The sequence below is a fragment of the Drosophila navojoa genome, chromosome 2, assembly GCF_054131105.1.
Source record: "Drosophila navojoa isolate 15081-1374.11 chromosome 2, UAZ_NAV_1.0, whole genome shotgun sequence".
Classification (NCBI taxonomy): domain Eukaryota; kingdom Metazoa; phylum Arthropoda; class Insecta; order Diptera; family Drosophilidae; genus Drosophila; species Drosophila navojoa.
The window spans coordinates 8,714,862-8,735,060 of NC_142890.1; the positions used below are offsets into that span (position 1 = coordinate 8,714,862).

The window sequence follows — 20,199 nt, forward strand, 5'->3', positions numbered from 1 at the left end:
CGTATACCTGTGCAACAGCTGTCGCGCCGTGTTATTGACAAAAGGTGAAGAAGCAGAATAAATTTGTGTACGTGTGTGTTTTGATAGCTAGCTAGCTACGTGGTTATTGTGCGTGCCACCAAATTCGAAATCCTCGCAAATAACACTAGCGCTTCCACATAAATGCATACATCGGACTTTGTAATAGCAGCCTTGCTGCTTGCCCTCGTTGGGTATAGCAGTGCGCAGCGTGTGGCACCCGGCGTAAATCCCCAGCATTATGTGAGTACTAATACATTTGGTTATATTGTGCAACCAGCTGGAAGCAAATGTCTAACTGACTTACGTCTCTTCATCATGACCAACAGCAGCAGGTGCCCCACCAAGTGCCGCAACATCAACAGCCGCCGCCACAATACCAGCAGCACGGAGCACCCGGTGTGCCGCCCCAGCAATATGTGAGTGATTCACCATGATGAATCTATATTTGAAAGCAACTGATAAGTTTATATAATAGCAAGCGCCCGTGCAGCAGCATCCACAACAAGTGCAATATCAGCAGGTGCCAGTGCAGCAGCAGCAGATTCATCAACAGCAACAGCATATGCAGCCACCTGTGCAACAACATCCACAACAAGTACCGCATCACCAGCAGCAGCAAGCTGGCGGTCACCATCATGGACAGCCACAGCAGGTTTTGAACACGGGTAACATTCAGCAAGAGCGTGCGTAAGTGTCTGCTAGGGTTTATCTCTTGATCAACTATCGCAATCAATCAGTTCTACATACGAATCTTATCATTTGTTGTCTCACTACAGTCATATCCAAGAGCACATGCAGGTGCCCATCGATACGAGTAAAATGTCCGAGGCTGAACTGCAATTCCATTATTTTAAAATGCACGATTCAGACAACAATAACAAATTGGACGGATGTGAGCTGATCAAATCCCTAATTCACTGGCACGGTAAGAACCAATTGTTGAATACTTAATGTTTGTAGTTAGTTTAAACCTGTTTGCCGTTATTTTGCTTATGTTTGACTCATGTCTTTTGTTTTACTTTTTTTGCATATAACAAATTTCACTACATTTCGACTGGTTCCGGTTCTTCTGGTTGTGGTTTTGGTTATGCTCAACATCATTTAAAACCATCCCGCATGTCGGCTTAATATTTCATAACTAAAATCAACGACATATACAGAGCAAGGCAGCAAAGAACAACCTAACGGCGAGAAGCCCCATGTAGAGGAGAAAGTGTTCTCAGACGAAGAACTAGTGGCACTCATTGATCCCATACTGCAAATGGATGACACATCGCGTGATGGCTTCATCGATTATCCCGAGTTTATTAAGGCTCAGCAGAAGGCTGCCGAAAAGCATCAACAGCAGCAACAACAGCAGCAGGCACAACAGCAGCCCACTCATTAGTATATAGAATAGTCGATTCAGTTTTCATTATCCAATCCAGCATTGTTATGTCTTGGTCTAAATTCATGGCATACATTGTAATCCTGTTTCGCCACAACACAAAACACACCCACGCACACTACGTATTAAAATGAAATTTAGGCGCAAACAATCCAGCTCAAATTGTAAAATAATTCAAAAGTTCAAACAAACGTTTTGAACAGGCTACAAGCATTCCAATCCATCGGGCAACTTCTTTGAACAAATTGTATAATTAATAACAAAACTTCTTAAAAATTTCGAATAATAGCACACACGAATCTCATTTGTGATCAGTGCGATTAAACTATTTGTTTTTTGTTTAACCTTCCCCTAATTTTAGTTATTCGTTCAATCTGAAGTTAATTTTAAGCGTCAACTAGAAGCAGCGAAAACAAATCAAGGCTGATTGTGTAAACATTTGTTTTGTACAAAAGAAAAAAAAATTAATAAAACACAAACATTCTGAATATATAACTAACAACTGATCTTGAAAATTGAAATATATGCATAAATATATATTTACTTTATAGGGGCATAAAAATCATTGTAAGTAATGTGTTTTTAGAAAATAAAAATGAAGTGAAAAATAAAAGCATTATACTTAGTCAAAATATCCATTACATGGCTTGGGGAAAGATATCAAAATGAAATCACTTTTTACTGTCTTATTCCAGTTGAAGATCCCCACAAGCCAATTACACCGGGAGCTGCTGCTGAAAACCCAGATGAGCCAGACCACAAAACAGGCAGCGTATATACCGATAAGACTTTAGAGGAGACCATAGACTACGTACTCAAATCTATGGACTTGAATAACGATGGCTATGTGGACTATGCTGAATATCGAAGAACAGAGTCGAAATTAGGCAAGGACTAGATGTGAAACAATGACTATGAGAGCCATAGAACTTGACGCAGATTTTAGATTTTTATTGCAGTTTGTTAATTATATGTACATATATTTTTTACTTTTTCATAATAAAATTGACTTCTGAATTCGAAAAGTGCTCGTAAAATTTATTCAATGGGCCGATGCGACGTTAATAAGGAAAATTGGAAACATCACAAGGAAAAGTAAATACAAAATTAAATGGAACTGGAACTGGTTCACAAGGATTCCTAATTATGTGCAATAATTTTATTATCTTACTATCTATATCTATTAAGTTTTTCACACAGCAAGCACCTCTTACGGTACAATCACAAACAGCCGGCCGGCTAGTGGCATGAAAGCTGTCACCACACATAAAAGCTCCTTAAGGTTCTTGAGCTTTCAATCTGCGTCGAAGCGTCGCGGTAAACAGTAGCACAAAATAGCGAGGCGTAAAATAGCAAAATGTGTTGATAAAGAGACAGACGAATGCCGAAGGGAATCGTTAAATACTACACCTAATAATAATAATTATAATTTAAAGTGCATATTTATATTTATTTTCCGCGTGTGCCCAGATATTTGAACGACCTAGATTTCCATTTGCAATGTAAGCAAATAAGAAAAATAAGTGCACAGCAAGAAAAAAAATGCTTTTGGGCTATGTTTATGAATTGCATGCCACGAATTCCGTTGCTCGGGGTGACCCTGGCGGTGCAATTGTTGACTGAAAATAAATAGCCTCAAGCATGTCCGGGGCATGGATCCCCGGTGGGCATAGCACGTGCTTGCGTGTGGCTATTAATTGGCCCATGTGTAAATATTTTCAGTTTCGTAAATAATATATGGAGTGGGTGTGATATCGATTTTGCCAAGAAGCCCCCTGAAAAGGTTGCGAGCGGGCTGCATGAGGGTTGTTTGTTAGTGGAGCGATGTTTAGATAAGCCGGCCGGTATTTTCTGTACAAATATAATCACGTTATTATACCGTGAACCCGTCGAAAATGAGTAAACTATTTAAATGCACATGTAAAAGAAGGCGTGTCCGAATATATTAAGGATTTATATTCCTAACCAGCATGATATATATTTCCGTATATAAATGCCTATAAAGGGGGATAATCTCTCTACCTAGTAGAGTCACCGCTAATCATAGCTAACTTCTTCCTTGTAATTTACATACATAAATATTTGTAAACTAGTGACATTAATTAATTTGTTGTTGTTTTTTCTACTACAGGGCTGCAATGCAGTCCAGTAGCCGTCCCCGTGAGCGCCTGCTCTACGCCTTTCGTGGATGGATTGCGTTTGTTGCATTTATGGATCTGGGCACAGCGTTCCGTAGCTATATAGAACGCCGCAGTTTCCTGGGCGATCACAGCGATACACAATTCATCGAAGGTAAGCGCAATATTATGTACGAAAACATATCAATGACTAAATTATAATCCTTTAGGTGATTATACCATTTCCCGTATAATTGGAATGTACTGTCTTCTAAAGGCAATCGCTTTGGTGCACTGTACGCTGTACATACACTATAGGCCGTAAGTATAAGATTACAATGAAAGGGACTACAGAAACATGGTTAATGACTCCCATTCTCTGTCCCGCTCACTCTTTACAGCGTTGTCAGCATGGGCGGTTGTTCATTGGCTCTCACCATGGTCTTCTATGCCACCGAAGCACTCTACTTTCGTTCAAGCACTTTGAACTTTTACGTAATCTTCCCTTGCGTCTTGAACAGTAAGTAGATATATAGAAAATAAGCATGTATTAAACATATCTATATATTATACAGCAATTACTCTACTGGGCCTCATATATATACCAAAAAGACTTCGTCTCTGGGAACCCAATATGGATCTGGATGATGAGAACTCGCAATTATTAAAACAAATGACTGGTTATAAAAGACGTCGCGCGAAAAAGCAATAATTTAATATTGATTGAAAACAACGAACAACTTTAACAGTTTGAATTGAGAAATTGGAGATTGAGATTGTGTTGTAGAGCGAGACATAAATAAGATGTTGAATCCGTTAATGGACTGCAGTGATGTGATCAGAAGCATCAAACAATACTTAATTAGCAATACTAACCAAAGCCAAATTAGTGATTTTTTCTATTAATTAAGAACAAAGGAGTTAGCCTCAACATACATACGTCAATTGCTGACATAATCACATAAAAACATTTTGTACTTCCTTTTTAGAATACATATAAAATGCATTATTAAACCATTATAGAGTTTATAACACTTTTAAAATATGATAATTAGATAATGCCATTACATATATAAGTTCAAAGTTTAAATTTAAGCAAATTTAATGTTCGACTCAAGATAAATGGCTTTAAATTTACAATCACGTTTATAATTAAATATTAATAGTATTATGTGGAATTTTTCCATTAAACTCACGAGTAGTTAATTGCAATATTTGCACGTTTGAAAATTGATATTTAGAGTTATATTCAACGATCATATACATACATATTTAGCAAAGATGCTTTGTATCACACGTAACCCAATATATAATTAAAATATATTAAAACAATAATAGTTTTTAGCACCAACATGGTTCATGCTGATATATATATACTCAATAAAAATAAAATGAAGTTATTCATGCTGAAAGTTTAATATTTTTGATCATTGTTTGTATTCTGCGTTAAGGGTTAAAAAAAATTTTCAAATAAACGACGATTTCGATAGTAAATTATGAAAAATATCGCTATCTTACAGCGCCATCGCTAGTTTAACAATAACATTTTGTTAACAGAGTATGTTTTACGATAAACATAGTTATTGAAGTTAATATCTGTTATCGATATCCACGTTCTTCACCTGGCGCATTAAATTTTAAAAGAGATTACATCAATAATATTAATAAAACATCTGTTTTTGGAGTTAATGTAACACAATGTACCGAAAATTGAAGAAAAGAAACAATGCCCTAACGGGACTAAACACAATTGATGAGAATGCAACGATAAAAATACCGGTAAGTGATCGTTGATCTTGCTGTGCATGAGATCAGGAAATAATTTGTATCACTTAATTTTTTAAAGCGAGTGTCGTCTGCAAAGCAAACAAATGCGACCATCGAGACACTGAACGGCGAAAGTGAAGAGGAAAACATTCCAGCTTCCCAGGAGCAAACTCAACGTTTTCTGTCTCAGCATAGTATAGCATTGGCCGCAACATTGGGGCGCACACAGTCTTCAGGCCGGATAAACAGTTCCCGCCAACCGAACAGCTTCTTTGAAATGGTACTGATGAACGCGGGTGTGCAATTGGACCAATCGGACACGTTTGTGCTGTCCTGTGATCATATTGCCATTGTTTCTAAGCTACGTGATATATTGGTGCAGTCGCCGAAATATCCGGAAAATATTGAAACATTCAAGACAGGGCTAAATGCTGCGCTGGCGCCCAAATCGAAAATGGCCCAAAAACTACTTAGTGGCTGTACCATAGACACAGCTGGTGAAGAACAGGTGTATCAATCGCAGAACAGCATGTTTATCAACTTTCTGATGATTGACTTTCTACGCGAGCCCTGCCTGTCGGTTCTCTTCAACAGAATCGAAGAGGTTGCCAAATTGGAACGAGTGCAAACGATTCCCGGTTGCATTCCCCTGCTACCCCTGATGCTTGCCCAATTGCGTTATCTCACTCTATCGCATAGTGATCAGATTTATACGCATATTGAACGCATATTCAATAACGCCTCAGAGTCGTCCAAAATGGATATCATAAGCAGTGCAGAGTTTCTGTTAGATGCTAGTAAACACGACGAGTTTGTGGAGTTGCTCACGTGAGTGTTCTGTCGTTATATGTGAGGAGCTGATTTAAGTCTGATCTACTCCATTTCAGCATTAACTATTCGAGCAGCAAAGATCTTTTCCATTTGACCACGCTGCAAATGCTGAGCAATTTGACGTTAAGCGCAAGGACTCAAGGAAAACTGCGTGAGAGAATCCTAGATTTTATTAAGGACGATAGTAGCTGCTCGAATGTGGTAGGTCACTCCCACAATATGCTGTTAACTATGAAGCATTTATAAATATATGAATTTAATTGTAGACTCTACCGCATCTCATACGCCTCCTGCTAAATAGTCTTAATCAGGACACCGATGATGTTGTGCGTGAGGTACATATTATTATATGAAATATATCGCTCGTGTGTTGTACCTCAAGTTTTGGTTTGATTCTCTGAGCAGCTGGTCTCCACACTGCGTGAAATCTTTAACTGGCGTCATAGATCACAAGGCGAAGACTCTCAAGAGCTGGCTATTCCTGCAGCCAGTGAAAAACAATCACAATTGGAGCTCTTTGGTTTTCTGCAACAAGGTCTTAAGCGTTCCAAGCGATTCTATCAAATGTGGCAGCGTACTATTAGCGGCTTAGCGGCCAGTGAATTTAAGTAAGTCTTACTAAATTATTTATTTTTCCACTTTTTAAATTGTCTATTCAAAACTTGCAGATCCTTTGATTTTATAATGCTGCTAATACTCATTGATATCAACGAGGATAATACATTATTTATTGAAAATTTAGTAAGTGCGAAGTAGATATTTAATGCCCGATTATAATTAAATTGTCTTTGTACTGTTATAGCTGCGCCGACGCATTAAACTAGAGCATATCACAGTTAACATATTGGATGAAATAAAAATGAATTATTCGCATATTTTGGAGCAGCACATTAACACACTGATGCACTTGCTCCATGACTTTATGCGAGAAAAGAATCGTATTGTAGCCGATTTCGCAAAAGCTGCGTACAGGTGAATTTGATTGAAATTGTCATACTTATGCATTACTCACCCTCAGTCTGATTCGCACAGCATACTCTTTAAGATCTGCAACTCTATACAAAAGAGCATACTGAAGAAGCTGCTGGAGCTGACGTTTGACAAGTCAGCACAGCATGTGACCACCACATTGACTCTGCTGCGAGAGCTTCAGCGGAATAATGCTAAGCATGTGCAGAATTGTGCCATGTTGTTACTGCCTTTGCTGGATCGCCTGAGCGATTTGACACTGCCACAAACACGTCTCGCCATGGATCTGCTGTGCCATGTTGCGTTTCCTGATCCCAAATTGCCCGAGTGTGCCCCACTGCAGGACCAAATCGAAATGGTCGTAAAGAAACAGCAAATAAATCGTACGGAATACGTGAAAAGGCAGGGCATCATAGGCTGCGTTCAGCTGATTGATGCGATAGCGCGCATTGAAACCATGCTCATCAATAACGAGGACTTGCAGACCAGCGTGGACAGCATTACTTCATTGCCTGATGGTCGCGGCAAGCAGGCGGCAAACCTGATAAGTAAATTAAAATTTGTATTATGTTTATACAAATTAGTTACTAATACTTTATGTATGCAGTGCTCACCCAATCAGCTATATGTAACTCCCCCGAATTACTGGCATTGTTTTACGATGAACTGGCCAGCGTGTTAACTGTGCGCTACTACAACGCCGAGTCTACTTATATGCTCGACAATCAGTTTCTAATGTGGCTATGCGAGCTAATGACCTATCGCTTTCAGCAGAGCTTTGTGAATGATCATCAGCCGAAGACAATCAAGTAGGAAATTTAAATCTAATTACTCTATCGTGTCATCATAAGTTTGCATTTATTGCAGAGGCTTGCGGTTGGAGTGCCAGAAGAACATTAATGAATTGGACGAAACAAATGTTAATACCGAATCAGCTGTGCTAGACATTGGCATTAATATATCCGAATTGGTGTTGAGTCCAAATAGCAAGTTAGTATAAAGATTCAGAAAAATACGCCTGTGCAGACTATAACTGTTGCTTTTTCAGCGCCAGCGATTCCATTTTTGTTCTAGCGCCACTTTTTCACCTGGTCAGCGTGCTGCACAATCAGCGCTACCAGTACAGTCTGGAATTGATAAATGCGCTACAAGGCTGCGCCATTGTGCTGCCCACGTTTTTTGATGATCCCAATTATTTGGCCATCTTTGATAATTATGATGAGGAAACGCAAAAGCATATATTGCACATTTATTATCACACGATCAACTGGATGCGTGTGACGATCTGTGCTTTTGCATCCCAAAAGCATGAGGCCACACGCAAGCGGGTTCTAAAGCGCCTCGCTGATCTGATTTCCACAGAGCAAAGATTAAAGCCGCTTTTGGCGCATGCTCCGGTTGGTTTTGTACCACCGCCATGCCAGTTCCTCAACAATCTTAAACAGGCCGCCCCACAGCAAGCTACTCGCGAAAAAAGACCTGCAACCAGCAAGGTGAAGGCAAACAAGCTTAATAACGAATCTATCATGGATGAACCGCAAAGCATGGATCAATCAAAGCTGGGTGATCTGACCATCAAGTTGGGTGCCTGCAAGTCCATTAAATGTAAAATCAATTTTGAGCAATTATATGGACCCTTGGAATGCTTTAGACAGCTTGATGTGGGCATAATAGTGTTGCTGAAAGAACAACCTTTCAGTCTAAACTATCCACTGGAAGAGGAGGAGGTGGGCACTCATTTGGGTTTGCTTGAATTGCGTTTTATACTCACAGACCTGGTGCATAAATTGGACACGATTATTAATGGCTGCCAAGACGTGGCCGAAGCCAATTCGTTAAGGTCGCATGTGGCCAAGCCAGAGCATTTTATGTCCGACTTACAAAAGTGTCTAGATGAAATTCATCTGCGTTTAATCACCTTGGCAGCACACATTGACCAGGAAGTAGAAAAGGTTAATAACGTCTACAGCAATTTAGATCTGTTCAAGGATCGTTTTAATTATGTCAAAGCTTGCTTTGGCTTGTGCATTCAATTGTTTGCATTGTATTTCTCATGGAGTGAGTGGAGTGACAAATCCAAATCTGAACTTCTCGAGTGTGAGTAAAGTGTAATTATAAACATGGGCATGGCTGATGGATTATATTTGAATTAGCGTCACTGAATTCACTGATGCCACCTGGTCAACGAAAGGCAGCAAGAAAACCATCCGTAGCGCGCATTGCATCCCAGATTTTTGATTACTTCTGCAAATATGAGAAATCGGTGCTAGTTCTTGGCACTGCTGTGCAGCTGAAGCATTTGCTGCGCAGCTTGCGTAAGTTGAGTTGCTCCGGCGAGAATGCAGTGCAGCGCAGCAATCAGCAGGCCGAGGATATACGTAAGTCGTGATCATTATTATATATTTTTTTCTGATTTTTTGTTGTTATAGGAAAATATTGCACAAATATGCTGAGGCGTAAATGGTACCACTACTCGGGCAGCCTGGAGAAGGGTGCACAATGTAACATTCATCTGGACGAGCTGATTAAAGGCTTTCTTAAGGACTTATCGTTTGAACGTCAAAAGAACATATTGCTTGCCCTTAAAGAGGAGTGCGTGCTTCTCAATAAGAAGGACTTGGCTCTACAGTCGATTCCCAATATCAAAAAGTAAGTTAGCCCAGTAAACTATATTTATTCAGAAATTGATCAACTTCGCTTTCTAGACCCAACTTTCCTCTACTGTTTCGTGGACTATGTGAGATTATTATTAGCACTTTGAACTCCCAATGTAGTGGCCAAACTGAAGGTGACCGTTTCAAGCTGTGGGAGTCAGCGATATGTTTACTTAATGGGCTTTTGGAAATTGTCAAGGAAGTTGAACAACCGCGCAATTTCGCCTTATTCTTGAAGCATTCGCAATTGTTCTTAAAACTATTCCTGCAACATGGCGTATCTGTGCTAGAGTCGATTGTTCGGGATAGTCCAGAGCGCCTGACCAAGTTTTTTCACGACCTTCAGAATGTTACCAAGTTCCTGCACAATCTCTGCTGCCATTCGAAGTCAATAAAGAACACGGCCATAATTAGCTACATACCCAGCCTACGTGAGACGCTGGAAACACTGGTGTTTCGTATAAAAGCATTGCTGGCGGCCAACAAATGCCATGCCGCCTTTCATATCAGTATTTTGGACAATCAGGATCTGCATGGCTATGCCATTGTGACTCCCAGAGGATCACTTGTCAACGAAACCAATAGCGATGAAGAAATACCCGAGGATGATGCCAGCGTGGATGAAACTATTATGGACGATAATATGGGCAGCAGTACTTTTGTGGATAGCTCCACGCGACGCAGCTCCAATAGCCGAAGCAAATCGAATTCGCGCAGCAAATGCTTTTAAATATTATTGAATCTTGTAAACGTGACAAATATATAAGTTCTTGTGTTATGCTGACATCAAGAGAATTCTTGTATTATTCCAACCCTTAGTTACGAGTTAATTATGATGTTCATTATGACGATAGGCTCATGTCGATGGGACGCTATGTGTGGGCTAAATAATCAAGAGTAGTTTTTGCATTGTTTATTTAATTTTTTTATTTTTTATTTATTATCTGGATGCAATTTTATTTAATTTTTGTATTACAAATAATAACAAATGTATGTATATCAAATATTTTAGTACAATATTCTTCTCACTTTTATTTTCTTCGTTAACAATAATTGTTTGTAAGACGTAAAAGATGTTGCTTCCTATCGCTGTTCCACCCACATTTCTGAATGCTCTTCAAATTTTCATTTGTTTCATTTCTTTGTTTTATAATAATTGGCGACGTTACGTTCACGGCTTATATAAGTTCCTCATACGTGTGACATGTATGCAAATTTGTTGTGATGTTCATTTCATCAAATTATTATTATAAAAAAAAATTACAATTTATTTGAAAATATAAAAAATGAAAAACATGATGGAAACACACACAAACTAAAAGTATACATATAAAAAATTCGTTCAATAAGAGTTAAGAAGAAAGTCGCGTAAATGTGCAGCTAGTAAGACAACAAATTAAGATATCTTCTAGTGGTATACATTCTCGACTGTTTGTCATAACAAATATTATCCAGATTTGCAGAATAGTATATAATTGGTATAAACAATTGACACTGGAAACTGACGGTTCTAGCTCTATTTAAAATTTGCATCGTGGATTTGCAGGCTGATAAAACTAACTGATAAGCTACGGCGACTCTATATACAGTCGCTCCTAAGACTGCTGCTTTATAAACAGCTGCGCTTTAGCCAATTTCATGTGTGATCTTGAAATATACGTTCAAATGCCAAAATTTAAAACGAAAGTTTTGCTGAAAAATTTGAAAAAAAAAAAAATTATTATATTAATTTGGAAAATAGTTTTTGCAGTCTCAAGTACTGTTTGGTATATTTCAATATTCAACGGAGCTTTGTTGTTTTTTTTTTTTTGATTTATTAATTTTTATTGTTTTCTTTATTTGCCAATTTTTCAAAAACTTAAAACATTTTACACAAATTAATTTTAAAAATTTTAATACGTACGCAGTCTGTTTAAAAGTAAAGTTAGATTATACACTCCTATATCTACATATACACTATATACTCATATATATATTTATATATATATATATAAATTTGTTTTTATAGAGAAAGATATATTTTATATATATGTATGTATATATAGATTTAGTAATTATGATTAAATCTTGCCTTTGCATCATCACAATTCATGTAAAGTTTTTGTTGTATTTTCTTTTGTTTTGTTGTTTTCTACATATTTTGAAATATATTTTTCATATTTTTTGCTTCAGTTTCCATGCGCCGCTTGCAAATTTATGTTATAAATTTCTATTTCTGTGATTTGATTTTTACTTGTTTTTTAATGTTTCTTGTTTCAGAGTTTCCATTCAATTTACACACGTATACAGTTATTGTTGTTGTTGTTGTTGGATATATATAAGTAAGTATATTAAGAGCTGGGTCAAAAAAAAAATGTCGAATATTTGCTTGCGCTTTTCTCCTCCTCACAATAGACAAAAATGTTGAAAATTAAAACCAATTAAACAGCTAAACAAATTAGTTCGGTAAATATTCTTTAACATTAGTGCTTTAAGTTTAGGCGTAAAAATATTTTGCTAAAAATTAATATTCATATAGTTTATTATATTATTGAAATATATATATATTTATGCATATATATATATTTATTTATATAACATAATATTGAAAACTTAAGCGCACAAACAAAACTAAATATTCAAATTAAAAACTATTTTTGCCAAACGTTTTTGCTTTCCCGAAAAAAATTAAACAAAATTACAAATTACAATACATATTTAACACAAATATAAAGGCAAGGTGTTTCCAAAGAACAATTTATAACATTTCCAAAACGAGGGGTGAAGGGAGGGGGGGGTTTACTTTGGGAGAATTTGAAAACAATTATATGACCGCAAAGGCATCAACGGCACATCATTTCAATTAGTCGAGTATTGTATTTTAGTTTATCATTTTTGTTTTGTTTTTGTTTTTTTCTTTTCTTTTTGATTTAACCAAAGTGAAAACTTGAACGGATTGTGTAACAGGTTTTGCCAATTTTCTTTGTAGTTTACAATTAGAACACATTAACAATTAAGACTTATAAATTAGATTACAAATTTAAAACAATATAAAATCAGTACAGTATCAAATTAAACAAAACGTTTATCATTAAGCATATGTATACATATATTTGCAATTTGAATTGGGCTCCAGTTTGAAAAAGTCACCAAAATTTTCGAAAATTTCTTCATTTCTTCATAGTTTGCTTTTCTTCTCTAAGGCAAAAACGAAAAAATGTTCATCATGCAAAAAGTCGCGGCGTATGATATATAGATATATATTTTTTTTAGTTTTTAATTTTTTTTTCTGTTTGTGTGTGTTAAAAAAATGGATAATAAAAAATAAAAACTTTTTCGTAGGCAACAATCGATGAAAAATAGAACAAAATATGTATAACGAAATTTGGTTAAAAAAAAAAATAATAAAATGGTTAATTATTTGTGGTTGGTTTTGTTTGTTTTGAAATTGTTGTTTAATTGTTGCTTCTTTACGTTTAGTTTTATATAGTTAGAAAATGGCGCACACTTTGCTGCGGCGGCTGCTGCTGCTGCAGTTTACTCTCCTGCAAAGGGTGTACTTTTAAATATTAGGGTATATGTGTTCATCTGTGTGGGTGTGTCTGTGTGTGTGTGTGTCTCTGTGTGTATATGTTTCACTAAATTTAAGCTTAACTATGGTCATTTAGAATTGGTAGTAAATGTTCTTATTGTTGTTTGCTAATGTTTATTATTATTATTATGTATTAAAGTTCTTTGCTGGTGTCGCAAATTTGTTTTTGTTTTGCGCAAGTTTAGAAGTTTTTTGTTATTTAACTTTAGGCAACTGCTTGGTGTTTGTTTATCTGTGTATGTGTAACTGTATCTGTGTTTTTGTGAGTGTGGCTGTGTGTGTGTATATTGGTGTTTTAATTTTAAAATATCATATATATTCCGTTTTAGGCGCTTGCTGAACAATGTTTATAGATACGCTTTAAAAAACTTTTCATCATCTTCATCATCATAATTGTTCTTGAGTTTAAAATTGGAAGTTTTGCTTGTTAGTCAATTATAACTAATTTAATCGTTTATACATTTTAGTTACGTGTTTTTGCTTTACTTGAGATCTAGCAAAAAATTTTCATAAAAAATACAGATTGAAACGGAAAATAAAATTTTGCGAAATATTAACAAAAATTCTTTGTTTCTTTTTTCGTTTTTTCATGTTTTCATATTGATGTTTGAAGTTGTTGTTGTTGTATAAGAGGCATGGAGTTACAGTTAAATAATGCTTATATATATTATGGAGTTGCTATATAAGTATATATATAGGGGATAGACCCGGTTGCGGTTTACTATGAACTTATTGCAGCACTCTAAGAATGTCAACTTTTAAGGAGTTGATAAAAGAAGAAACTGAATATAAATTTGGAAAATTCTTTAAATGTTTTTTGTTTTTGGGGGCTAATTGATTTTGTAAATTAATTATTATTATTATTATTTTTGTGTATATTAATATTTAGATTTAATTTTTGCCGTTATTAAATTCCCTATAATATTATTTCTTTGTAAAATTTATAGTTCTTACTTATTATTATGTTTCTTCTTCTTTTTTAACTGCTTGTGATGTGTGTGTATGTGTGTAAGTGTATTAGCTTGGTGTCTTACTAATTCGTTGCATCTCGATAGCAGCAATTCAACTGCCTTTTGTATCTAGCTAGCGAGCTCGATCTTTATGCTTTGCGTGTTCAGTTTCTTTTTTAATTTGTAATTTGTTTGTGCAATTTCTTAGCTCTACATACATTATTGTTGTTTTTTTTTTTTTTTTTTGTATTTAATTGATTTCAAGTTACCTAAAATAGTTTGCAATTTAATCGAAAAGTCTTGCCAACGTGCAGAGTCGCAGACATTATATAATAATGCCAATCGCTGCTGCGCTTTAATTTTTTTTTTTTCTTTTAGTTTTAGTTTTCTTAACATCGATCTCAAGACTAATTTCGAATTTTATTTATTTTCGCATTTTGCATTTTTTTTTTTTTTTATAATTTCAGTCAATGTTTCTTCATTAAGCTTTGCTTCTGAATTACTTTATTAATTTTATGCATTTGATCAATTCTTTAGAGCTTTAAATTTATGTTATTTAATTTTGTTTTCATATTTACAATTGAAGGGAATCTTTTTTTTTTTTTTTAATTTATTGTGTGCAATTTTTTCGTCTTTTCGATTTTCTGCTTGATTCTATTTTTTACAAATAGTAGTAAAATATTACTTTTCTTTTTTTTTCAATTTGGTTTACGCATTATGTATAAAAAGTTGCTTAAGTTTTAAAATCAATATGAGCCTAACTGCACTATACTGATATATATAGATTTTTATATGTAATTATTTGCTTTTTCTGGTTTCGTATTTTTGTTTTTCTCTTTATCAGTTTATTTTTTTTGCTCAATTATTGTTTCCATTTCAAGTTAAAAACGTATTTAGTTCTTGAATTTTAAAAGGGGATCGATCGACTGTTTTTTTTGTATTCATGTTGCCTTTAAAATTTGTCTTAGCAAAATGCTCTAATTATTATTTAGACTTTTGTATTATGTGATTATAAAAATTGAACGAAATATGTTGTTTTGCTAAAATGCTGCGGCAAGTCTATAGATATGCTATATAAATGGTATATAATAATTATTTCATTCTGATTTATATAGAGATAGAGATAGAATTAGAAAGAGAAAGTGAGAGAGATGTGCAAAGCAGTACCTAATCGAAAGTATTAAAAGGGTTTTATAACACCCAATTGCTCTTCTTATATAGGACTTAATTCGCTACACGCTGCTTTAGATTGGAAAAGATAAAAGTCATATACATATACACATATATGCATATATATATATATGTATGTATGTATGCTGCGTTGCAGTAGCTGTAGTAGTAGTAGTTCTTGTTGTTGTTGTTGTTGTTGGTGTGCCTTCTAAGTTCCGAGTGTGTGTTGTTGTTGTTGTTTATTATTAACTGTAGTTGCCTGTCATTGTTGTTGTTGTTGTTGTTGTTTTTAACTCCATGCCGAAAACGTATCCATATACCACTGTTCACCATTTGTGCCTAAAGGTTGCTGTGGTAGCGGTAAACTGCCCCAACTGCCGCCATTTCCTATTAAACCGCTCTGGTAACGTCGCTTAACATCTGCCGGATTTTGGTGACCTCCATCGAACTTACGTTTACCGACTACTGCAGTTGGTCAACAGGAATGCATATGCGTTGTTGTTGTGGTTGTTGTATATGAATGCGTGTGTTTGTTTGGTTTTTGCATTTGGTGGGTGGTGTGTGGTGGGTGTGGAACGGATTTAAAAAGAGAAAAAAGAGAGAGTTAAAATTGGTTGTTAATACTACACAAATGGAACAGTTCTTTTTGCTATTGTTCGTTTTCGTGGCAAAAGTTTTCGTTTATTTTTAAAAGAATTTTTTCATTTTTTTTTTGTGGGCTATGGCAGAACTGCGGGTATTTTGTTGTTTTGTTATATTTAGTTATTTTTTATAACTTTTTGTTTTGTAAGAAATTAAAAATATTGAATATAATACACACACATATTTTTGCATTTTTTTTTATTTAGGTAGCTCATATTTTCTGCGTACAATTACACAACAAAATGTAGAAAATCTCATTAATTAGACATAAACGTCGGGGACTTGGTTTTTTTACACAAACATGACACAGATGTGATTGTGTGTGTGTGTGACTGTGTGTGTGTGTGTTTGTGAGTGCAAGTGTTCTAGTGTGTAGTGTAAGCGATTAATCGTGAGTGTATTTATGTGCGTGTATTTGTGTAGTGGGGGTAGTGCACGTGTAGATAAAACATTGAACATGATATTATCGCTTATTAAACAACATGTAATTAAATGTGAGGATTTGTTAGGGGGAGGACGACGACAATGTGTGCTTTGTTGACCGAGTCGTTTTGGGTTTGCTTATTCTTCCAATCTTCAAAGGGAGCGCTGTATCTCCTAAGATTTCTCTGGTGTCTTGTTCGCCTGTTTTTCGTTAGAAACTAATTTGGAATTTTGTGGTACATATACATATATATAGCGTTGATTTTGGGATTAGCCTTAGCCTTTTCTTCGTGATTTGATATTCTTGAATGTTAATTGAACTGATCTCTTTTGGGAAATGGAAATGAGAAATTTGGAGTGGACGTGTTGGTTTCTCAAATAGGGATTTCGCAAAAGCAGGCTTTTCTTGTCGATGGGTGTAACGTGTGTGTGAGTATGTATTGATTTTATCATAATTTTTTTTAGTTAGAGCTCCTCTTTTTCTCTTTCTTTTCGGTACGAGATGACTTGGACTTGCGTGAATGCTTCTTGGATTTGTGTGATTTAATTTTGGTACTTGAGGAGCTCTGACGCTTCAGTTTCTTGCTCGGCGAACGACTTTTGTCGCTGCGCGCGGAACTGACGACCGAGGAGCTACGCTTAGTTGCCCTCCATGAAAGTCTTGAGTGCAGATCCAGCTAGAAACAGATTTTAGATGTTTTTTTTTTCTCTCTTTTTTTTTTGTTACAATTTTTTTTTTTTTTTTTGTTGTGTTTTTGTGTCAAATATATATATTATAAATTTATGATTGAAGCCGTTCTAAGTAGAAAAAAAAAAATCAACCAAATTAAGCTTACCAAATGTGGATGGAGAATATAAAATGTGGGCGTTTATAAGTAAAGCGTGTAAAATAGTATGTTCAACTAAAGGTGTTTGTATGCCACGCTTTTGCCTTGGCTAAAAAGGCGAACGATATGGGCAAAAGCGTGCATTCTCTTGCTATGTATATGTAGCCATACAATATATTTAACAAATTATATTTTGCATATGTAAAAATAAGGATGTGTTGGGTTGTGTTTATCGTTAAAAACGCAATACACGAATCGATTAGTATTTGTTGTACAACAGAAAATTTTTATATATATATATATATTTATATATACAAGTATTTAACCAAATAAAAACATTTATATGTGAGTAAATAGATGTGTGTTGTGTTATTTATTTATAGATCGGTATAAATACACATATATATATATATTTATATAGAGGATATGGTTACTAATATTGAATTTGAACTGTTTATTGATTAGCAAAGCATGAACTTAAACTTTATTTAACATACATAGATTTATACTCAAAATTTAGAAAAAATATTTATTGTGCCAACGCATCAAATATTTATTTATAATTTTCTTGTGTAACCAAAATATTAAAAAAAAAAAAAAATTATATACACGTACGTCAATTTGATTGAAAGGATTTCATGTTGGGAAGCATTTATTGGGGGGAGGAACACGGGCGTATCTTCAACTCTCCACTGACTCCTAACAGTTGATACCAGCAGTAGCAGTAGTAGTAGTAGTAGTAAAACAGGGGTAGATGGGCGGGCGGGCATGACAATATTTAAATACTAATCGATTCATAAACGTTTACACGGCATATGTACCTCAACATATGTACACATACATATGCATTCATATAATTTGTTATACTGGCTTTCCATATACATGTGCGTGAGAGCGTGTGTGTGTTTCGTGTAGGTGTAGGTGTGAGTGTGTGTGTGTGCATGTGTAGTGTATGTGTGTCGGTGTGTGTGTGTGTGTGTATTGTTGCCGCTTGCTGCTTTTGATCAAGTCAAAGCTAAGTGCATGCAAAAACCGTAGCATACATTTGAGCGCTGTTTAAAATTATACAAAAAATGATGAAAATTTCGTGACGAAAATCCAAAAGCAGCAAGAGTTCATTTAAAAAGCTACATTAAGAAAATATATTTATAATATAAATATATATATGACGCATATAAATAGGACATTTAAAAGATATATATAAAAAGAGAATATTTAACAACTGGCTTGTTTTACAACATTGAAACACATTTACAAAATGCAAAATGAAAACAAAAAAAAAAAAAACGATAAACGATATAAATTATGGGTAAGAAAATCACGACATTTAGTGAACCTGGAGACGCTCCCATTTCAAGCTTCGTTCGTGGGTGGTTAAAACCACTCAAAATCATTGTGTGTACGTGTGTGTGTGTTTGTGTGTGTAGGTGTGCTTATATGTGTGTGTGTGTGTATTTTTATGGGTTGGGTGGTAACATTTTACTTGGCTTTACTTATTAATTTATATGAATTTGTATTGTTATGCATTTGAGATTGTTGCTGTTGCTGTTTGATGGTGTTCGTGTTGTTGTTGTTGTTGCTGCTGCTGCTGCTGCTGCAGCTGTTGCATTCGAACGTTGGATTTTGGATTTTTATTTGTCTTTTTGTTGTTGTTGCTGTTGTTTGTTTGTTTGTTTGTTGTGGTTGTTGAGCTCACCTGGTAAATTTTGTAGCGGCTTGACGTGCTGGGTGCCAGGAGCGCTGGGACGCATTGGTGCCACCCCACGGACCCCCCCGGTTGCTGCCGGCGCCCCCTGAACGGTGGCCGCCCCCCGATGAGCCGCCGCCGCCGCCTGTCCCACCGCCGCCACCGCCGCCGCCGCCGCCTGTGGCACTGGCTGGGCCCCCAGACGACTGATGCTGCCACGCTGGCCAACGGCTCGTCCACGCGGGACTGTGATTCCATGCCCACGACCAGCTCCCTAATTATCATCATTGATTGCAATGGCATGCATGCATGTTTGTAGTATGTGTGTGTGTGTGTGTGTGTGTGTGAGAGACAGAGTGTGCATGTTCGTGTTTGCGTATGCGTGTGTGTTGTGTGTGTGAGTGTGTGTTTCATTTCATTTTGTATATTTATTTATACATATTCCAGAGCGGGGCATTCCGTATGATTCCATATTCAGTTATTCCAGGTTTTTGAGCGTTGATTGATTTGTTTTTGGTTGGATTTCGAATTTTTGCAGTTTAACAGTATTTTTTTTATAATATAAATTGAGTGTAAGATATATATATATATTATATATGGATCGCCAAGATAATGAATTTTGATCATATCAAATTAAAATAGAATTGGATTCAAAATTTTGACGTCGAATGCAGTTGCAAATTTCGAATTTAGTTTTTAGAGAGGAAAGACGGTTGGGCAAATCATTAAATAGCGGGTATTTCGGGTTGATAACAATTTTGTTGATTTTTTTTCGGTTTTGGTTTTGTGGTTTTTGAATCGAAAAGTTGATCGATAGAAAGATTTGTTTATGATTGGTCGTTGGTTGTTTGTTTGGTTGCATTAATTTTAGGTTTTTAGGTTTTTGGTAGAGAATTTTTTTATAGGAATTTTGTATAGTTTGACGAACATATATATAATTTTTTTTTTTTTTTTTTTTTTGGTTTGCAAAGTTTTCAAATTTTGTTTGTTACCGAAAAACAAATGATTTGTTTTGTATATATAAGAGTATAACAAGAACATATATAAAAAGAAAAGAAAGAAAAGAAAAATCGAAATAAACGCGTTAGATTCTTGTATTTACATACAATAATAAAAGTATGTATATATATTGTTTATGTTTATATGAATTAAATATATATTATGTATATGAAAATTACGTTCG

The 20,199-nt window shown here is 35.4% G+C and overlaps 4 protein-coding genes across 26 annotated transcripts in view; 3 read left to right on the forward strand and 1 right to left on the reverse strand.

The window, feature by feature from the left end:
• The first annotated feature begins 16 nt into the window (after positions 1–16).
• LOC108655229 (lymphotoxin beta receptor inhibitor) lies at positions 17–2,433 on the forward strand. Of its 3 annotated transcripts, none has more exons than XM_018106985.3 (5): positions 17–261; positions 348–437; positions 497–708; positions 798–946; positions 2,104–2,433. In XM_018106985.3, the coding sequence occupies exons 1-5, from the start codon at positions 163–165 to the stop codon at positions 2,304–2,306; spliced, it is 753 nt and encodes a 250-aa protein (XP_017962474.1). In that variant the 5' UTR covers positions 17–162; the 3' UTR covers positions 2,307–2,433. The 3 variants fall into 3 exon arrangements, with proteins under 3 accessions (XP_017962474.1, XP_017962465.1, XP_017962457.1); XM_018106976.3 differs by lacking the exon at positions 2,104–2,433 and adding an exon at positions 1,182–1,910 and having other exon boundaries at positions 20–261; positions 351–437; XM_018106968.3 differs by lacking the exon at positions 2,104–2,433 and adding an exon at positions 1,182–1,910 and having other exon boundaries at positions 22–261.
• A 261-nt stretch (positions 2,434–2,694) lies between these two features.
• LOC108655253 (uncharacterized) lies at positions 2,695–4,737 on the forward strand. Of its 2 annotated transcripts, none has more exons than XM_018107006.3 (5): positions 2,695–2,910; positions 3,540–3,700; positions 3,756–3,846; positions 3,927–4,045; positions 4,101–4,737. In XM_018107006.3, coding segments are annotated over exons 1-5 (510 nt in total). In that variant the 5' UTR covers positions 2,695–2,908; the 3' UTR covers positions 4,238–4,737. The 2 variants fall into 2 exon arrangements, with proteins under 2 accessions (XP_017962495.1, XP_089112508.1); XM_089256382.1 differs by lacking the exon at positions 2,695–2,910 and adding an exon at positions 2,976–3,116.
• Positions 4,738–5,026: 289 nt separating this feature from the next.
• Fancd2 (Fanconi anemia complementation group D2) lies at positions 5,027–12,651 on the forward strand. Its single transcript, XM_018106610.2, has 14 exons — positions 5,027–5,304; positions 5,372–6,120; positions 6,180–6,324; positions 6,390–6,458; positions 6,529–6,731; positions 6,792–6,864; positions 6,926–7,095; positions 7,156–7,640; positions 7,700–7,901; positions 7,960–8,082; positions 8,141–9,189; positions 9,246–9,470; positions 9,522–9,741; positions 9,798–12,651. The coding sequence occupies exons 1-14, from the start codon at positions 5,224–5,226 to the stop codon at positions 10,474–10,476; spliced, it is 4,473 nt and encodes a 1,490-aa protein (XP_017962099.1). The 5' UTR covers positions 5,027–5,223; the 3' UTR covers positions 10,477–12,651.
• A 2,301-nt stretch (positions 12,652–14,952) lies between these two features.
• Positions 14,953–20,199, reverse strand: part of Syp (synaptotagmin binding cytoplasmic RNA interacting protein) — a 47,276-nt gene continuing 42,029 nt past the window's right edge. For 9 of the 20 annotated variants that reach the window (XM_018106672.3, XM_018106706.3, XM_018106714.3 and 6 more), the window contains 2 exons: positions 19,026–19,290; positions 14,953–15,902 (listed from right to left, as the gene is read on the reverse strand). In XM_018106672.3, coding sequence (XP_017962161.1) covers positions 15,727–15,902; positions 19,026–19,290 — 441 coding nt within the window. In that variant the 3' untranslated portion in view covers positions 14,953–15,726. Of the gene's footprint in view, positions 15,903–16,640; positions 17,180–19,025; positions 19,291–20,199 lie in introns of those variants that run through there. The other 11 variants (XM_018106699.3, XM_018106690.3, XM_018106681.3 and 8 more) reach the window with 3 other exon arrangements.

Coding starts and splice junctions, on each gene's coding strand:
- Fancd2 (XM_018106610.2), top strand. CDS start 5,224: ATGTACCGAAAATTGAAGAAAAGAAACAATGCCCTAACGGGACTAAAC. Junction 7,096..7,155: donor TTCGCAAAAGCTGCGTACAG/GTGAATTTGATT, acceptor TGATTCGCACAG/CATACTCTTTAAGATCTGCA. Junction 7,902..7,959: donor CATCAGCCGAAGACAATCAA/GTAGGAAATTTA, acceptor CATTTATTGCAG/AGGCTTGCGGTTGGAGTGCC.
- LOC108655253 (XM_018107006.3), top strand. Junction 3,701..3,755: donor CGATACACAATTCATCGAAG/GTAAGCGCAATA, acceptor ATAATCCTTTAG/GTGATTATACCATTTCCCGT. Junction 3,847..3,926: donor CTGTACATACACTATAGGCC/GTAAGTATAAGA, acceptor CACTCTTTACAG/CGTTGTCAGCATGGGCGGTT.
- LOC108655229 (XM_018106968.3), top strand. CDS start 163: ATGCATACATCGGACTTTGTAATAGCAGCCTTGCTGCTTGCCCTCGTT. Junction 438..496: donor GTGTGCCGCCCCAGCAATAT/GTGAGTGATTCA, acceptor TTTATATAATAG/CAAGCGCCCGTGCAGCAGCA. Junction 709..797: donor AACATTCAGCAAGAGCGTGC/GTAAGTGTCTGC, acceptor GTCTCACTACAG/TCATATCCAAGAGCACATGC.